This window comes from Amblyomma maculatum, chromosome 2 (genome assembly GCF_055883805.1).
Source record: "Amblyomma maculatum isolate TAMU_Amacu chromosome 2, ASM5588380v1, whole genome shotgun sequence".
NCBI classification, from domain to species: domain Eukaryota; kingdom Metazoa; phylum Arthropoda; class Arachnida; order Ixodida; family Ixodidae; genus Amblyomma; species Amblyomma maculatum.
In genome coordinates, this window is record NC_139345.1 from 182,031,257 (window position 1) to 182,051,030 (window position 19,774).

The 19,774-nt window shown below is 45.2% G+C and overlaps 1 protein-coding gene across 3 annotated transcripts in view; it reads right to left on the bottom strand.

Annotated features, from left to right (window-relative positions):
* LOC146200549 (uncharacterized) overlaps positions 1-19,774 on the bottom strand; it is a 128,097-nt gene that overhangs the window by 3,033 nt on the left and 105,290 nt on the right. For all 3 annotated transcript variants that reach the window (XM_084595558.1, XM_084595559.1, XM_084595560.1), the window contains 4 exons: positions 11,732-11,904; positions 9,932-10,091; positions 7,833-7,972; positions 2,555-2,675 (listed from right to left, as the gene is read on the bottom strand). In XM_084595558.1, coding sequence (XP_084451684.1) covers positions 2,555-2,675; positions 7,833-7,972; positions 9,932-10,091; positions 11,732-11,904 — 594 coding nt within the window. The remainder of the gene's footprint in view (positions 1-2,554; positions 2,676-7,832; positions 7,973-9,931; positions 10,092-11,731; positions 11,905-19,774) is intronic.

The following is a 19,774-nucleotide window of genomic DNA, read 5'->3' on the forward strand; positions in this document are numbered from 1 at the left end:
AGTCCACCTCTCACAAAAACCGAAACTTTTGGATGATACTTTGCTTTTGCTAATTGTATTCTTAATAAAATAGTTTTGTACTGCAGCGTCAACTTGCCGGGTCAAGTTCCACAAGCAGCTAGTGGCTTAGACGGGCATGTTGAATATTATAGCCAACTATTTTGGCAAAAAGATCTCTTATTAAAATTGTTATTATCATTATTTTTAGCATTGCCGCACGAGAATATAGCGAAATATTTAAAGGAGTAGTTTATTTAGGTTTAATTAGTCGTTATACCTAGTGGTGCAAATCAGTTGCACTAAATAGTAGGTCTCACTGGTGGTACTACTTATAGGTATTAATTAGTAGATGTAAGCACTTCTGATGTTTAGGAGTTTCTGCTCTTTAGAATAAGACTTTTCCCTTCACGCCGGTTTGGGTACTGTTTGGCGGATGTGTAATCTACCGCTGAGGATGTCGCATAAGACCTTTGTTAGTCTTTGTGTTTGTCGCCCTTTATCGCTGTGGTACATTTCTTTTAATTACATCTCTAGAGTTTCGCTCTCAATGAATGTTGCTAAGTATCATGCAGCGAACGGGCCGAGCTCAAGATTCACATGTAAGCCCGCGAACCAAATTTCCTGATTGGTCGATAGGATGATGACTTCACAATCACACTTCACCTGGTCAGGCAATACTTAGTACATCGATAGTGTGTCTTCATGGTACCATGTCACGCCTCTCTACGACAAGGTATTTTCATTAGAAGCACAAAATATCACCCTCAGTTGCTCAGAGTGCGGACGCTAACGCCTTAGCTTCGATGTGCGCTCCAGCAGGAAATTGCACCTCATAATGATTCTATACCTCAAAGAAAAATAATGAATCTGGCGAGGACCATCGGTCAGTTTAGTAGATGTGAAACTCAGATTGATGGCTTTCCTACTCCTATAATCTGTGAAGTGGATTATTGTCAATAAATCGCTCTCGATAGCAGTCTTTCTTTTTTTAGTTTTTAGCGTTGCATCACAAAAATCTGTCTTTACCTTAGCTAGCCGCGTGGATAAATATGACATATTTGTATATTTCCTGGGTTTGTTGTTGAAATAAACTCCTTTAAAAGCACAAGCCTCCTACGCTTAGGCCATTAGCCGACCGTAAAAATATATAGTACAGGCAGCGAAAATCACATCGCGCCGCAACTCTCTCCCCTTTCATCGGACAGGTAACGCGTGCCGTATCATACTGCCCCCCTCACCACTCCACACCTGTCCTTAGGCAGTTCATAGTAATAATAATAATAATAATAGTAATTGGTTCACACGAAAGAGAAGCAGCATGCAGTATCTGTCACACTTGTTCTATGGACACCTGAACCGCGCCATAAGAGAAGGGGGGAAGGTGGGAGTGAAAGCAGAAAGACAGAAAGAGGTGCTGGCTCCGGAATAATTTCGACCACCTGGGGATTTTTAACCTGGGAGAATGAGGCCGCCGACGCCGCCGCCCGCGCGCTCTCTTTCCGGGCTTCCTCTCTCGACCCCCTAGATCAGGATCTCAAATTCGAGCCCATGTATTTTTTTAAAGACATTGTCTTTTATTATCAATCTTGCCATAGTCTTTACCCTCGCCCGAGTAAAGGTCTATCTAAGACGGCGGAGCGGGTTCTACCCCGTCTCTATACCAATACTCTGCTGTGTACGGCAGCATTCAAACATTTTATTCCTTCCTTCATGGGTAGTCGTCCGCACTGTGTGGAGAAGTCTTCGGACATCTACCACATAGTGTGGGCTTGCCCATCCAGCCCAGCTATTCCTTCTTACCCCAACTCCACTCGGGAGGATTGAGAGGCAACCCTGCTCGGCTGCTGTGACCAGCAGGCCCAAAAGGCCTCGGTCGAGCGCACCCGGACAGCGGCCGAGGCCACTGGGGTCTCGTACTAGGGCCCCACCTAGTACTTGTAAGGGCTGGATCTTCAAAGATTTGGCTCATGCATACCTTCACCCCTTTTTATTCATAAAACGTTTTCACCACCACCACCACTGAGAACGCACAGCACACGGACGCCATTTCGTTTCGCCTCCGTAGAAACGCAGCACCGGCGGTCGGCATCAAACTCGGATACTTCGAGCGTTACCAGTGCACCACCACGGCGGTGCATTAGGCAGTCCATAGCTAAACAATACTCGGCCACTTACAGTACTACTTCAATTTTTCTCTAACATTTTATGAGGACACCCTTCGGGAAGTGCGTTGAACTGCTTTTTATTTCAGGCGCTATCAGCAAATATCACAAGATTCCTTTCACGTCTCGAGTCTAGAGATACCACTCATATGGAGTAATGGAACTCCGCAATGTTAGGAGTGCGGTGGACCTCATACCTCAGTTGAAAATATTATGAATTTAAAGCGTCTACATTTTTTGCCGCTAGAATAGTCACCGTATGTTTCAAGTGCCGGAATGTTTTTCAGTTGTAGACAACAAACACGTTTGACGTAAATGTAAAACAACTGCGGAAAAAACCACTCACTTATACCATACTATGCACTTTCATGATTCAGCAAAGGGGCTCTTACCCGCAATCGCTGTGAAGCCTTGGTCTGTCAAAGAGGAAATCTGTGATGAAGTTCTCTTGAATGTCCGTTGAGCATTTTGTGAAGTGCTTGATATCCCACCACTTGTAACTCAGCAGAAGGTCTGCACGAGATAAAGAGTAACAAAAAAAGCCCTGATCAAAGTGTACAAATTTTTGAGTTGCCACAAAACGCAGTTTGTTGGGCAGCACCCACCGCACAACTTTTCTAATGGGTCGAGTTTTTGCTTCACCGTATTTCCAAGTCTCTATTACTTGGCATCGGCTTGTTTTCTTCACAGTCCTGAGATGGATTTAAAGGAGTCCCACAAAAAACTAACATCTAGACGTGTTATTCTTGGCAAATACTGTACAGTGCTAGAGAGTGTTATAGAGGAATTGGAACAATTTTTCTTTGACATAAGTGTTTGAAGCTGAACTTATTTTTGTGTCCATGTACTTCAAACGCAAAATGCATCCCGTGCCGGTATACTTGCAACATTGTTAATAGAGACGGCGCTCTTGCGCCCCTTCTTGCACTAGCCAGTTTTCCAGAGGTCTTAATAGCTGGCATACGTTAGCCACACAAGAATGTCCAAAGGCAGAGAAACTGCCTTCATCCGTGATGCACCATTGAACAGCGCACAGCCTTCAGCAAACGCCTACGACAAGGCTGCGCTCATCTGCATTTTATATCGTCGCCTGGCAGGCAGCCATTTACCACGCGTTGACGCAGTGGACATGGACAGAGGGCACGGCAACCTGCTAACGGGAGACTGAAAATGAAATTGACTTCATACTGCGTTCTAAACCCGTAATTATGAAGAATGTAGAGGTAAACGGGAATGTGCAATGCAGTGACTACAGGATGGTAACGTCTCGCGTTAGTCTAAATCTGAAGAGGAAACGAAACAGATCACTAAGAACCAAGTCCATGAATAAATTAGCGGTTAAGGGGGGGGGGGGGGGGGCAGAAGGGTTGGGCATCTCACCAAAGAAAACATATCCAGCTCCAACCGAGGATGACGGCATTATTCTAGAAGCAATGAACAATAATTTCAGAGATATCATTACTGAGTGCGCTGTAAACGTAGGCGGTAGGATAGTTAGGGAGGATACTGGTAAGGTACCCAAGGAGACGAACGATTTGATTAAGAAACGCCAAAGTATGTAAGCTTCCAATCAATAGACTAGACAGAATTGGCGAGATATCAAAGCTGATCAGTAAGCGCAAAAAGGCCGATATAAGTAAGTATAACATGGAGAAAACTGAGCGTGCTTTAAAGAACGGGAGAAGCCTTAAAGTGCTGAAGAAGGAATTGGACACAAGAAAAATCAGATGTATGCGCTAAATGACAAGGCAGGCAACCTGATCGTGAATAGAGACAAGACAGCCAAAGTAGCCGAGGATACCGATCACTACAGTACCAAAAACGTCAGGACAGCTAATGAAATTGGCAGTAGCGAAAAGCTATCAGACATTCCGCCAGTGACGAAGGACGAAGTTAAGAAAGCGTTAGAAACTATGAAAAGGGGGAATGCAGCTGGAGAGGATCAGGTAACTAGATTTGTTGAACGGGGCATATTGTGCTAAGAAAACTGACCACGCTGTATACACAGTGCCTGGTGTCATCGATGGTACGCGAACCATGGCAGAAGGCAAAAATTATTTTAATTCATTAAAAAAGGGGAAGCTAAGAACCTGAAAATTGTCAGACCGATTAGCCTACTGCTTGGTACGTATATTTACTAAGGTAATCGCGTATGGAATCAGGGCAACCTTACACTGCAATCAAGCAAGATATCAAGCAGGTTTTTGGAAAGGGTTTTTTACTAATAATCATATCCGTACTATCAACCTGGCAATATAAATATACTCAGAATATAACAAGCCCTTATAAATAGCATTCATTGATTACCAAAAAGCATTTGACTCAGCAGAAACCATGGCGGTCATGCACGCATTGCGAAATCTGGGTGTAGACGAGCCGTACGTGAAAGTGCTGGAAGATATATATAGTGGCTGCACAGCAACCATAGTTTTGCATAAAAAAGTAACAAAATTCCCATAAAGAAAGGTGTTAGGCAAGGAGACACAATCTCCCCAGTACTATTCACAGCTTGTTTAGAGTAAGTATTCAGAGACTTGGAATGGGGGCAGTTAGGGATAAGGGTAGATGGAGAATACCTCAGTAATCTGCGATTTGCTGATGACATTACCTTGCTAAGCAACTCGGGAAATGAACTGCAAATAATGATTGATGACCTAGACAGGAAAAGTAGAAAGGTAGGCTTGAAAATCAATATGCAGAAGACTAAGGTAATGTTCAACAGCCTCGGGAAGGAACAGCAGTTTATATTAGGTAGCGAACTACTGGAAGTAGTAGGCGATATTGTCTACTTAGGACAGGTAGTACCCGCAGATCCGGACCATGAAAAGGAAATAACAAGAAGAATAAGATTGGGATGGAGCGCATTTGGCAAGCACTCGCAGATTATGACTAGCAGCTTACCGGCATCGCTCAAGAGGAAAGTATACAACAGTTGCATCTTGCCTGTAGTCACCTATGGAGCTGAAACGTGGAGGCTAACCAAGAGAGTTCTACTTAAGTTGAGGACAACCCAGAGGGCTATGGAACGAAAAATGGTAGAGGACATTAAGAGATAGAAAGCGTACAGAGTGGGTCGGAGAAATAACTTAAGGTACCGACATTCTAGTGGAAAATGTTCAGACCGATTAGCCTACTGCCTGGTTCGTATAAAATATTTACTAAGGTAATCGCGTATGGAGTTAGGGCAACCTTAGACTGCAAGCAAGCAAGAGATCAAGCAGGTTTTCGGAAAGGGTTCTGTACTAACAATCATATCCGTACTATCAACCAGGCAATATAAACATACTCAGAATATGACAAGCCCTTATAAATAGCATTCATTGATTACCAAAAAGCATTTGACTCAGCAGAAACCAATGCGGTCATGCAGGCATTGCGAAATCCGGGTGTAGACGAGCCGTACGTGAAAGTACTAGAAAATATATATATATATATATATATATATATATATATATATATATATATATATATATATATATATATATATATATATATATAGTAGCTCCACAGCAACCATAGTTCTGAATAAAGAAAGTAGCAATATTACTATAAAGAAACGTGTTACGCAAGGAGACGCGATCTCCCCAGTACTATTCACAACTTCTTTTGAGGAAGTTTCAGAGACTTGAAATGAGAGCAGTTAGGGATAAGGGTAGGTGGCGAATACCTCAGTAATGTGCGATTTGCTGATGGCATTGCCTTGCGAAGTAACTCTGGGGATGAACTGCAAAGAATAATTAATGACCTAGACAGGAAGAATAGGACGGTAGGCTTGAAAATCACTATGCAGAACACTAAGGCAATGTTCAACAGCCTCGGGAAGGAACAGCAGTTTTGCGTTAGGTAGCGAAGCACTGGAAGTAGTAGGCAAAAATGTCTGCTTAGGACAGGTAGTTACCACAGATCTGGACCATGAACGGAAAATAACAGAGATAAACAATGGGATGAAGTGCATTTAGCAAGCACTCGCCGATTATGACTAGCAGCTTACTGGTATCACTCAAGAGGAGAGTATATAACAGTGACATCTTATCTGTGCTCATCAATGGGGCTGAAATATGGAGGCTAACGAAGAGGATTCTACTTAAGGACAACGCAGGGGGCTATGGAACGAAAAATGGTAGGGGTAAAATAAGAGATAGGAAGCGTGCTGAGTGGGTCAGAGAAATATCTCAAGTTTCTGAGATTCGAGCGGAAATCAAGATGAAATCGGCCTGGGCAGAGCATGAAGTGCAACGAAAAGATAAACGATGGTCGCTTATGTAAGAAAATGGATTCGATGTGAAGGAAAGCGTAGTAGGGGGAGGCAGAAAGTTAGTTCGGCGGATGATGGTAAAATGTTCGCAAGGGTGAAGTGGAGGCATGCCTCCACTAGCTAGCACAGGACCGGAATAATTTGGACGAATACGGAAGAGGCTTTCGCCCAGCGGATGATTATGGTGATCATTATGACACAGCAGATGGCGCATGCAGGTCCCCTTATTTTACCCGACCCCTATTGCAATAGGCTTGCTTAACCTACATTTTCCCACTTATGTCCCTTGCCTTCAGGTTTAGATTGCATGCTGGAAGACATGCATGAGTAAGCCTGCGCCTGAGGCTTTATTCACAACAAGTGGGAGGAATAGGGGAAGTCAGCCATCTTGCCGCCGGCCGTGGAGACTTTTGGCGACACCGGATCATTCGAGGGCCTTGAACTGAATTCCAGGGTCATCGCTGGACCTTAGCTTGTCCCAAGCTTCTCGAGAGGGATGAGGCAAGAGTTCTAAGGGAGGCTTATGGGTGTTGCACGCCCAGATCACATGCTCGAAGTTGTCTTTCTCTCCGCAAAACCGGCCGAAGGGATCCATATCCTTATTTATGAATTTTGATATGTAGCTTGGGCAGGACCATCTTGGTTCGGAATCCAGTCAGGCACATGAAATTGGGACCACGGAGAGAGACCCTCTTAGATAACAATATAGGTTCGAAACTGTGACTTCATTCATTTCGAAATTTTCCCTAGCACAATGGCCAACGGCACCGAGGCTTAAGTGTGGCGCTGGTATGCACGCGTAAGAATATTGCACAGGTATATGTCCCCACAGTACATTCAAATGCAAGAAGGGGGCGATGCTAAAGATGGCGGTTTTTCGGAGAAGCTGCCATTCGTTTTGATGCTCTCTAGGGCACGTTGCTTTTCTCGGCTCTTTAAAATGTAGCCTTCTTTAAATAGGCCACCCAATGCCTTTGCTTCCATACAAGGAATCATAATAAAATGCCTTTTTTGTCGTAATATCTTTACTGAAGTTACCCCCGCCGGCGCTCGACTACTGTTCCCAAGGACGCGGGACCGAATGCCGGCCTCGGCGGCCGCTTTTCGGTGGAGGCGAAAAGCAAGGTGCCCGTGTGCTGTGCGATGTCAGTGCACGTTAAAGAACCCCAGGTGGTCGTAATTTCCGGAGTCCTCCACTACGGCGTCTCTCATAAGCTGAGTCGCTTTGGGACGTTAAACCCCACAAACCAAACCAAACGAAACCTTTACTGAAGGACATATAGCTTCAATCTAATCATGCTCCAGATCGATGCCATGGACATAAAACAATCCGGCTGCAGAGAAGGTGCTGCCTAGCGGTTTTTCCTGAAGAAAAAAAAAACTGTTGAACGGCTGCAGGAATCACGTGTACTCACTCTTCAGCAGCGTCCTGTCGTCCTTGCAAAGTAAAGCTTGAGCTTCGTCCATGGCCTCCTCCAACCGCCGGATGGCGTCCTGCTCGCGCGGCACACACGTCTCCACCCTGCTGTGTTGGTGGCACCTTTGTCTAGTCTTCCTGACCATCCGGTTGAAGGGAGAAGCCGAGAAGTGAGCGATAGAGCAGTAACACGCTTGTCCTCTATGCTAAGTGTAAACTCTTACGACAACATATGCCAAACTCATGATCAGCAACCATACACATCACCCCTGGTGTTCGAGCCTCTCGAAGCCGGGGTGCGAGCATCAGGGCTGCTATTGACCTCCGCAACCTTGCAACACTTACGTCCAGCTATAGAGCTTCAGGCTGGATTTCAATACTTAGGAAAATAATAATGAATGGCATAGTGAAACTTTATTGTAACCTACGTAGAGTAAGGCACGCACTAATGACTAATATGCTACTTACCCCGAAGATTTAAATTTTATAAAGTAGAAATTAGGAATACTAAATACAAGTATACTGGCCTCCACCCGGATTCAAAAGAAAGCAACGAGGGTAACACGGAGTTTATAGCGCCAAGCCTCTAAATCTGCGTTTTACCGTCATGCACGTCTTAATCACGATCACTGAGTCGTTTTCTTACGTAATTACGTACAGATGTCTAGCTGATCACTGGCCAAAAGGGCGAAAAATTCCGGTGAGCCGGGCTGCCTTGTTTGGCTTTCGAGGGCGGAGCGCAGCTCCGGTCTTTAATTTGTGCCTCCTCCCTGGGCCTGTCTACGAGTTAATAGCGAAAACGTGACGTTTTCAGTGGTCCACATTTTTGATGCCACATATGCTTTATAAACCTTTTCAGAGAAATGACAGAAGATTCTACGTCTATGAGTATCAGCGGCTTTTCTATCGTCGGCTCGAATCAGAGTCGTTTTCAGTGCACAGGTAGTTAACCTCTGCAGAAGCAAATATCGTGTTTATGCTAGTATACCTTCCTAAAACTTCTCAAAACATACAAATTCTGAAAGAATCATAGCAGGAGAATGCAATGTCACATTTAAAGCACAAAAACACGCAATTACCAAAATACAGGAAGCAGTAGTACAATGCGACAAAGAACATGGCAAACTGACACTAAGAACAAAACCTGGCAACCTCATTGCCCACGTACTATGGAGTCCATCTGGGGGCTTCAGGTACATCGCCTGCATTAGTTAGTGCCGACCGGTTATTTCAGAAGCTAGAACCAAACAAAATAGCCACAACAGGAACGTCACGACCATAGACGAAAAAACGATGTCTCGTTGTATTCTCGTTGCTGTGTTGTATTTGACACAATGGTGCCTATCTTTCCCTCCCTTCTTCGAAAACTAACGTAGCTGTTTATGACGGATTTTTGTCAAATCCTGTCAAAATTTAAATTTATGTTAAATTTAAAATTACTCATGTCAAATAATAGGCTTTTTTTTCGGAATGATAATGACACCGGTGTCAGAATTGCAGGGCAAAGGAAACATTCGCCGCTGTTTTACCTTTCTACATATCATAGAGCGAAAGAAACAGTCTTCTTAGGACGATGTGCACTACTTATAAACTTTATGCTTACGACAGGTGCTGTGTTAGCGGGCAGTTGGGAGTGTGAGGTTTGCTTCGTAGCCGTTTTGTCAGGATCACTTAATATGTGGCAATTATTGTAAGAAGCACCACTAAGCTGTAAGACATTTGTGCACAAACTCAACTTTCCGTTCAAGATATCTGAGTGCTCCTGGAGCGTAATCAGCCATGCAGCTTGGGCACGAACCAAGCCGTTGATCTCTACACTTCTACTAAAGCTATTCATACAATGCAGCATTCACGCAGGCTTCGTCGTACCAAAATCTATCAGTAAGGTGAGCGTTTTGGAGGATCATATTCATCTCCTACTTTTCCCTCGCGACTCAAGTTGCGAGCTTTTGAGCGCAACCGCCTCCATTCATGAACATAGAAATTTATAGTACAAACTAATAGTACAAACTACACTCTTCCACGCATGCACGAAGCTCACGCTACACCATGCCGTCCATGGCGTGAAGGTATAGCAAATGATCGCTTTCCATGTACCTGCATATCGCCGCGCTGAAGTTTTCATCTGGCAGCATGTTCCTCGCAAGTAATTTGGTCATCTTCGTACGGATGTCGTTGATCTGCCTCTCGTTGCATCGCTTGAGCTGCTTGTACCAACACTTCTCGTCAGCAGTGCCATCCTGACCGCCAGCAGTGTCTGCCGATAATAAATAGGCAAGTTTTCTTTGCGCGAAATTATAAACTTAAGCGAACTAGCGGCCACCTGCCCCGCTGAGCTTGCACATTGTACTCCCGTGCATACTTGCACCCTGCGACTTTTGAGGGGGAGGGGGGGGAATGTCCGTGTTATCAGCTGTGCTACTCTGTGGCATTATGCTATTTACCCTGGAGTACTTGTAGCAGCATTTCGACTGACGCAAAGGAGGTATGGCTACGGAACATCGCCTTCCGACACAAACTTGCAGCCTGCTTTCCTTTTCAATCATACAAACCTAATAGAGCGCACGGCTTGATGAAATGTACCGAAGGACACCAAAATACCACTACGTGACCTCGAATATCTGCGAATAGTCTAGGTAGAGCGAGAGGAAGAAGATGATTTACACGGTATGAAGGAGCACTGAACAAGGGTATAGGGGGTGCGCCTTAGTTCGCAGGTTGAGCCAACGTTTCGACAAGTGGACTTGTATGGTATAGGTATAGTATATGTAAAGGCAAGTCGACGCAGGGTTACCATCCACTTCATTCACTAAAGCAGGACTGCGCTATTTCTAAACACCTCGCGATGCCTGTACTGTAAAATTCGAGTGCGCCATAGTGGAATAAATTCCACTAATATGAAAAAAAGTATATATTGGACAAAACCGCCAGATACAAAACTATTCGTTTGCGAGAACACCGGAGACCCCTCTAACTACCGATTACTCCCATTTGAAAGATCACTTTGTCTCTCAGTGTCTTTAAAGATCACTGTCGCAGCTGTGAAATAGACGAAAAGAAAAAGAAGAATTACTACCGCTTTTTAGCTGCGAAATGTAGGATATTATTTTGACACCGGTATAAAACAGAGAGCTCATGGAAGCCTACTTGACCCGAAAAAGAAAGTCGCAATGTATAAGCCAGCCTTCGGTTGTAGTAGCAGATAAAGAGGCGTCTGTCCTTTATAATTAATAATCTCATCCTTAATTTTCATAGGATGAAAATATTTTTAGAAACGTACCCAATGAATGTGACTTGTGTTATGGTTTAGCCCCTTGCAATGTGTTATAGGCTTCTTGTTATCACTTGAAATAATTGTATAATGTGTCATTTTCTAATATAATTTAGTTTCGAGTCAGCGCACGTCTGTCCGCCTTCTTCTTTTCGTCTTTTCGTCTTGTGTTTAGTTTTACTCTGTACCTTTCCAATATCAACCAATATCAACTTGCCCAATTGTCTGTCATTCTTCAATGTACCTTTCGGTCACATTTCAGGCAACCCGTCATGTGTGTGCCCTTTGTGTTTTCAATGCCTCGGTCACAGGTCGAAAACCCCCGATATCCTCCCCGCTATCTTTCAATCCCCCCGTCCCCCTACCAGTAATGGACCTTTTGCTCCTCGCTGTGCCGTACTGTAGAAGCCGTTCTTCCTGCACTCTTTGACGCTGGGAACAGTTATCAATGGCTGCCGGACCCGGTGGTGCTGACGGTCTGCATCAGTAATTTTCGTTTCTAAACGACCAATGCAGAAGGCGTATAGTTTAAGAACGAAAAATAAAGAATCATAAATAAACAATATCCCCAAAGAGCCTGCAATTGGTGGTCGCCTTTTACACATCGTTCTCATTTGCACACTCACCGCCATGCGGCCGGTCGCCGTTCTGGGTGGACGGATTTCCATCGCCGGCATCGCATCCCCGGATCTCCATCAGGGTCGACAAAGTCTTCCGTGCGTAGGTGGCCCTCTTCCGGTTCTTCGAACACCGCATGTCAGGAGCAATCAGGCAGCCGACTAGACCAGCTCCTAGCTCGCTAGGAGTTAGCCAAAATTTCACTTAGTCTCACAGCTTGTAACGGAAAAGGACAATGCATCTATTTACATGACAACACTGCATGGTATAAGCGTCACCTCAGAAATACATTATATTCTTCATTACGTTTTCTTCTAGAAATATGCAGTGAATGGGCGCAGTGACATTGTTTTGCTCATACGTTTTAAAGATAATCTGTAAGAGCTAAAATGTCTCCAAAGTATTATTCCACTCTGCCCAAACACTTGGATGCCATTTATTTGAATTGTATTTGATTCAGAACATTTTTTATTCTAATATTATATCACTGAGACAATACACCAAAATGTCTTGCGGCGCTGCAAAGATTGCTGGACTCTAAAGTGGATTGTAGTATTGTGTTTGCAACTCGGTACACATTAACACTGAAAAGGATTTCACCGTTGCTTGCAGTGCACACTGGGAATTTGCTAGATGCATGCTGAGGTAGAGCCATCCTACGAGCACAAATGTCAGTCTTGCTTACATGATGATGGGAACAAAAACTTAATGGTAAGAGAACGCCACAAATTAAAAGCTTTTGGTCTTCGAATGCCGAGTCAAGTGCTGAAATTTCTAATCGTGTTTTGACCTAGAGTCGACAAGCATTACAGCAAGATTTCTGGACACTGAGAGAATAACAATATTAATGTTTGCAATAAATCTTTATTCTCACCAGTAACGCGTTACATACCAAAACATGGCAATGTAAGCCAATGTTGGCTTGTGCGACCGTGCCTATGAACACAAACGATGAATAATGAAACCAATGAAATAAATATAACAAAATGTAACCGAAATCTGGAATAACACGATAGCAATATTGTAAACCAAATTAATCGTTATGACACTGAAAAAATGCTTTATTCGTTAGTTGTAACGCAGCTCTTCAGTAATTTTACAAAGTGCTTTTTGAAGCCACGTTAAAGACCTCATCCCGTAAAATTTTAAAATGTCTAGCACATATGCACCGGCGGGAAGAAAAGTAAACGGAGCACGCTTTTTCTTCTAAAACGTTTTCACGCGTCGCAAAAATGAAACCGGCTGTCATGATATATGCGAACCTGTAGTAGACGTCAGTGCCCTTTCACTTGGACAAGTATCGTTTTCTTATCTCCAGTTCAGAAGGGAAGATTTTAATGTGAAGGGAAAAGCGTTCTCCGTTTACTTATGTCCGCATCTGTACATAATTTACCGCCCCGTAACTTGTGTCTGTGCGAGGAACAAGGTAACGCGAATTTTTTTAAGTTTTCGTGTTGTGGCATTTTCAAGTTTGAAAGCGGAATCCAAAAATGTTTTATAATAGCAGGTAGACCCACTTAACGGAAGGTATTTGCATCTGTTGCTATTGGAGTATTGTAGCAACCGTTTTACAATATCTTTATAACTTTATAATGCGGTTGACTGTTCTTTTCCAATAATCCGAACACAAGCACTAGAACCTAAGGCACGGCCAATAATATTCTTTGCAAATATAGACAGAAATGTATTGCTATTAAACAACAAACAATTTAAACAACAAGTTCTGAATAAATAAACGTTAAGCGAGAAATCCAAGATAGCTAGGTTACTATACAAATACTCGGAGATTTCCAGTGCATTCTATTCCAATGCATTCTATTCCATTTCCATTGCTTCTTCGTACCTCGAATTCAGTGTGGAATAGGTGTGCATTTACATGACTGAAAATCCGGCTTCTGAACGTAGAGTGGCGAGCTAATTACGGTACTTTTAAGTGCAGAGGAGATGTCAATTTTCAGCATGAGTGATTACTCCATTGTCAGCAAAACAAATTATTGCATTAATGTCATTTTGCATCAGTGGATGTTTTATAGCAAAAATGTTTTGTTAGTAACAATATCATCAGCATGCTGAAACACCAACGATTTGGAAATTGCCAAAACAATGTCACTAGTAAAATTATTAAACAACAAAGGCGATACGTTTCATCTCCTTGGTACACCCGCAATCAGTGATGTGGTGTGACAACAACTTTATTTTTCTACCAGATAAGGAGGCCCCCAATCCCCGCCCCTGCACGCAGGCCTAAGGGACGGTAGCCGAGACATCCGCAATGAGAAGCGGGCAGAAGCTCTTGGCTCTTTGCGGTTTCTTCCGCCAGGCAGATGGCTTGTTGCCATGGAGCAGTGACCTCGCTCTGCAGGAATTCTTAGGCTTCTCTACAATTTATATTTGTTTAGCCCCTGGAGAGCTAGCACATTCCCAGATTATATGGTCGAGGGTCCCTATGCCCAGACCGCGTTTACAAAGTTCCCAGCTTGCAGGCGCCGCCATGCGACTGCCTCCCTATTGTTTAGACTTTTATCTGGTGGTGGCACCAGTCTCCTGCTTAACCTGTAATTTTGAAGAATCTCCGTATAATTTTGAAGACGCTCATCCATGTTCCGGCAGTCGGGCGGCTACACAGTTACCCGGAAGTAGAGAGCTCGGGCTAACTCGTGGGTCGCTTCCTTGCCAGGAACGGACGTATGTGCAGGGGTCGAAATTAGGCGAATTTTCTGTTTAATCGCCTACTGGCCAGAATCCTTGCCGCTTCTGGCGAGATCCTACCCTTTCCGAAATTCCAAATAGCCGTTTTGCTATCGCTGATTATGAAACTGGCTTGCGTTCCTACGCAAGCGAGCGCTATAGCAACTTCAGCCGTTTCGGCGTTGCGGCTTCTAATGGTGGCTGCTGATACCGGGGTACTTCGGCCGTCGACCACCGAGGCGACCGCCGCCTCCGTTTTGCCACTTGCAGCATCCACGTACACAACCGACTTGCTGTCCATCGAATCGAAGCGTCTGATTAGTGCTTCTGCTCGCTTCTCCCTCCTCTCTGTGTTGAACATGGGATGCATGTTACGAGGAAGGGGGGGGGGATGATTATATTGTTACGAAGAAGATAGGCAGTGGCGCGAGAGGAGCCCTCGCGCTAGGCCAACCATTAAATCATCCTTAACCCTATCGCCATGTTTTGCTGTCCTCTTCGCTTGTTACCACGTACCATTTGGGTTATAAGTGCGGCGTACGTCATCCCCGTCCTCGCCTTGGAGCATCGACGCCATCTATAAGCCGGGACTCTCAAGCGAGGGGACAGGGACATCGCGAGCAGCTTCGCCCCAACCCTTCCAGCCCAGACCCGACCAACTACCACCGCCCAGCCCCCAGCCCGGACCGGAAGACAAGGAGAACAGAGACCAATAAGAATCGAGACGAAGGACCCGAAAGGTCAGAATGACCCGAACACGCAACCCCCGACCAAGCAGCCCGACGTGACCTCGAGCAATCGGTCCCATGGACTATAATAACGGATGGTTGACCAGCTCTAGGGGAGGCGGATCACCCACGCATCAGACATCGTGGTGGCAAGCAAGTTATTCACTCATGCCTTTCCTTGAGCATCTTCACCGTCACGTCACCATCAACTTCAAGCGAACCGATCGAGACGATCGCTCGGTGGCCCCGGGAAGTGTTACAAAGAAAATAGGCAGTGGCGCGAGAGGAGCCCTCGCGCTACGCCAGCCATTAAATCATTTACCCTATCGCCATGCTGTCCTCTTTGTTTGTCACCACGTAACAATATTTTCTCGGCAGTCCTGTGGGATACTTGGTTTTTCTCGTATCCCCTATCTGTCTGCAGGCCTACCATTTCGAGTATAATTCTACCCGTGGTCGTTCGACTTAATCTTTCCAGCTGCGAAACTCTGACAGCCTCCGCTATTTCGTCCCAGCTATTCTGCCCTCCCATAGAACGTTAGAACTGAAAACCTCTTATCATCGATAGCAACCACTTGGAAACAATTTCTGAAATAATTTTCGAGAATGTTGCAAAAATGTCCAGACACTGAAAGAATTCATTTTGTTTAACTGGATTTGATAATTCTAGGTTCCAACCTTGTTCGATTAATCTAAAAAAATAACCACGTGAAAATTTCAAAAATGAGAGCAATTATTCTGAACCTAAATGAAAGCCAAATTAGCGACCAGTCACGATTGAAAATTATTTACGAAAGAAGACATAGTACGTGTAGAAAAGAAAATTTTCCAAGACCTGTGCATGTGCAGGTAAATAGAAATTGATCTGTAGTTTTCAGTCTTATCTTTCTCTCTTGACCTGTGTAGACGAAAAAACGCAGCAGTATTTAGGCGCTCCCGAAATTCGTCATCCTACAGCCAATTATTCTGTATATAATGGACAACGTCAACCCAGGCATGAAACTTCTGTCGAAGGTTGTGTAATAATATGCAATCGTATCCATAAGGCTTGTTCGTACGGAAGCTGAAAAGAATTCCTTACTCTTCACACTTCTAAATTCTCCGAAGAAATGCTGACGCGGATATGTATTCTTTCAAAGCGAAACTGTGTGCATGAATAGAGGGACCGCTATTTCGGACGCTCTTACAAAGTGCATGTTGAAATAATCTGCTACAGCTGCTTGAGATTGTGAAAGAGTCTAAAGCCGACCGTTTACTGAAATACACCCCTTTGAAATGCCTTACCAAAGATGCTGATTTTCTGACCTGTTTTCAAGACTGCTGGCATTTCTCATAAATGTAACGGCGTTTTGAATCACAAAGAAGAGCAACTACTTTGTTACTTGCCGACTTGTATTCTAATCGCAGTTTCTGGTTGCTGGACTTCATATCTAGCGCTTGCACAAAGTATTTCTGTATGAAATTGCAGTAAGAATTTCATTGTTTATCCGGCAGTGATCTCCTCTCATCTGTTTAGTTACTAACGGAATGCAATGTAAGTAACATATTTTCAGTTTAATGCAGAATTTTTCAGACACTTCGCTCGACAAAAATTCACCAGTTAAGGATGCCGAATCAGAAGAAACGGTAAGATTGTCGAGCCTAGACTGCTTGTCTATACTAAAGAAACCAAACAAGCGCTTATGCCACTCAGAAGCAAGTCCCAGAGATGGTGTTCCAGACGTATCCAGTAACACTATACAGCAAGCCACAAAGTAGTGGGCGGCTAACCGCAAAATAGTAGAGACCTGAATGAGCAGTAGTAAGTTCTGATCACGACGCAGTCTTGTGGCCTATAAGAACCCGATAGAAGTCTGTATCTCGTATCCACAAATTATATTGATTCATCTCACTCTACCGAGCGAGAGTCGGACAGTGCACTGCTGGCGTTCGGCCCTGCAGTAACAGCATCCTCTGTCGCCCGCTTGGCTACGCATGCTGGGTGTGTAGTCGTCTTCAGCCTGACCACGACGACACGTAGATGCGCGCTACAGAACCCCCCCTACGCGTCTAGCGAAAAAGCCGTGAGAAGGGGTGAATGGCGAGGAGCACGCAGCGAAGAGCACGCAGCACCCCCTCCCTATGGGTACCTGCTCATGCGGGCAACCCTGGAAATGAAGCTGCCCACAACACTGCTCGAGCGCACGTCAACCGAGCAGGGCCAGCTACAGACCCATGCAGTGCACGCGAACGCCTGGTTACCTATAACGAAATTACTCTCCACTACAGGGAGCAACGACTCCAGTATCCGCCCCCACACCAATCGTTATCTAAACCCGAGCAGGTGACCTGGCGCCAGCTCCAGGCCCGTACCTTCCCATCTCCAGCACACCTGGCCCATATCCACCCCGGCCTTTTCGCCCCTGTATGACCCCTCTGCGGGGCACCCAAAGCAGACTTTCATCACATCCTCTACATGTGCTCTGAGCTCCAGCCACCCCGCAATTTGCAACTAACAGACATAGAGCGATGGGAGATCGCGGTGTCCAGCTCGGACCCAGCTGCACAAAAGGAGCTGCTGCGCTGGGCTCTAAGAGTCGCTGAGAGCCACAAGCTCCCGGCCACCCTACGCGATATCATATCGAGCCGACCCATCAGAACAATCAATAAGGCTCAAGATTCAACAAACGTTTTCACCACCACCACCACTACCCCTTCCCCAAATTCCATCTCCTGTTTCCATGGACGCCAAGAGCGCTGCCATGACTTAGGCCGGCGTAACCCGCGTGCAGTATCCTCTGCCCAAGAATACCCCACAGGACTTAGAAGAAGATCGGCGCGGTCGGGCGCGGTTGCGACAGTACAGGTGGTGATGGCGTCAAAGTCTACTTAGCCAGGTTCGAGGCGGTCGGCAGAGCCCGTATCTTCTCGGTCGTTGATTAGCAGCACAAGGCACTTGGGAGCTGGAGCACCTTCTATAGACCATCATACGGAGGCCGTAAGGGGGAGCGCACAGTATCGTGGTGCACAAAAACGTGCGTGCAGCTCTAAAATCGAAGCACATGTAAACCTGACGATACGACTGGCGTTGAAATAGAGGCATGATAGTGAGCATAGTACAGTGCAGGCGGTAGACATAGTCCGAAACTTCCGCTCGCGTGTTTGGGAAAATTTGTCAAGAACTTGAAGAGTGGTTCAAATGCAAGCTCCGCTGCCGAAGTGGAAGAGTCGCCGCGAACTTGGGTGCGGATTCAATGCATAGCGAAAGAAAGGCGCTCGATCTGAGTCGAAGAGTAAGTTGAAATCAGAGAATCCTCCTATTGCTTATGAAACCTTTCGATTAGAGCATTGGATATCGGTTGGTAAGACGTGGTACTATTTTTATTGGCCCCGAGGAGACGAGATAGGTTGGCGAATAATGGGGAGTCGAATTTAACACCACGGTTGGTCGTAATGTTGGAAGGCAAAACATAGCGGCTAATCCAGAGTGTGACTTGTGAGCGAGCAATCGACTCCACCGTTATGTCCTGGAGGGACGGCGCTTCTCAACAATCTAGTGAACTCATCAATAAAGAAGAGGGCTAATACAGGTGGTGAATCCAGTAAAACAGCGTTAGGCAAGACGTGACACGGGAAGGACGGACCCATACGCTGACTAGCGACTAAATAGTTTATTGCTACTGATTCTCACATAAAAGTGTTTATCCACCGTCTGCCCACAGTACTAGGCATGTTTTTTCATTTTTCATCCAGAGTTTGAAAGACTGGAATGAGCTTCCCCGTCAAGCCGTGCTCCGATCCGATCCACAATATTTTAAGACGTCTATAGAGAAAATGATTTATTTGTGATAACTAAGGTATAACTTCGATGTTATGCCGCTATCGCTGATGTAATACCCCAAACATGGGCATTTTGAGGTGTATTCTAAATGAATAAATAAATATGTCTGTCCTCTACATGCCCCATCTTGTCTAGCGCTGTTTTACTCGATTCTTCTATCAATATAGGCTAACAGATAGCGATGGTTCCAACAAGGCGGAAGAAGACTGACAATATCTACGTGCAGAGGGCGGAAACGGGCGTCGGGGGACGAAAAGAAGCCAATGGGAGCCGCAGTATGGTGATGCACTTTAGACTGCTGGCAGCTGAGGCAAGCGTAGATCAAGCGACGAACGTCTGTATTGATTCTCGACCAGACGTAGTAAGACGTGACGAGTCGCTGGGTGGTACTAATACCAATGTGAACCAAAGAATGGAGGGTTTCAAAGACGGTCGTCCGGACGACGTATCACAAATAAGCGGTATTTCTTAGCCAGGGAGCAAAATGTCTGGAAACACGAGAGAGGTGAAGTGCCTGCGAAGAAGCTGCAGCTAGTTGTCAATACTTTGATCACCAGCCATGGTCTCAAAGTTGATTTGGCGGCTGTTGTCAGTTGCAATGATTTCGGCGTCCGAAAGCACGTCGATAACTGCGTTGAACATGGGGCTGACGTGATGAATGTCGGTCGTGTATCATAAATGCAGACGAGTTGCGTTATTTCATGGGCAGCATAGGAGGTGGTGCTGGACGCAAGCGCTGAGGTCAGCAGTTTGTGATCGGTGAGAATATGAAAACGAGGTTGTTCGAGGAAATCTCCGAAGTGGTTCCCGGTAAA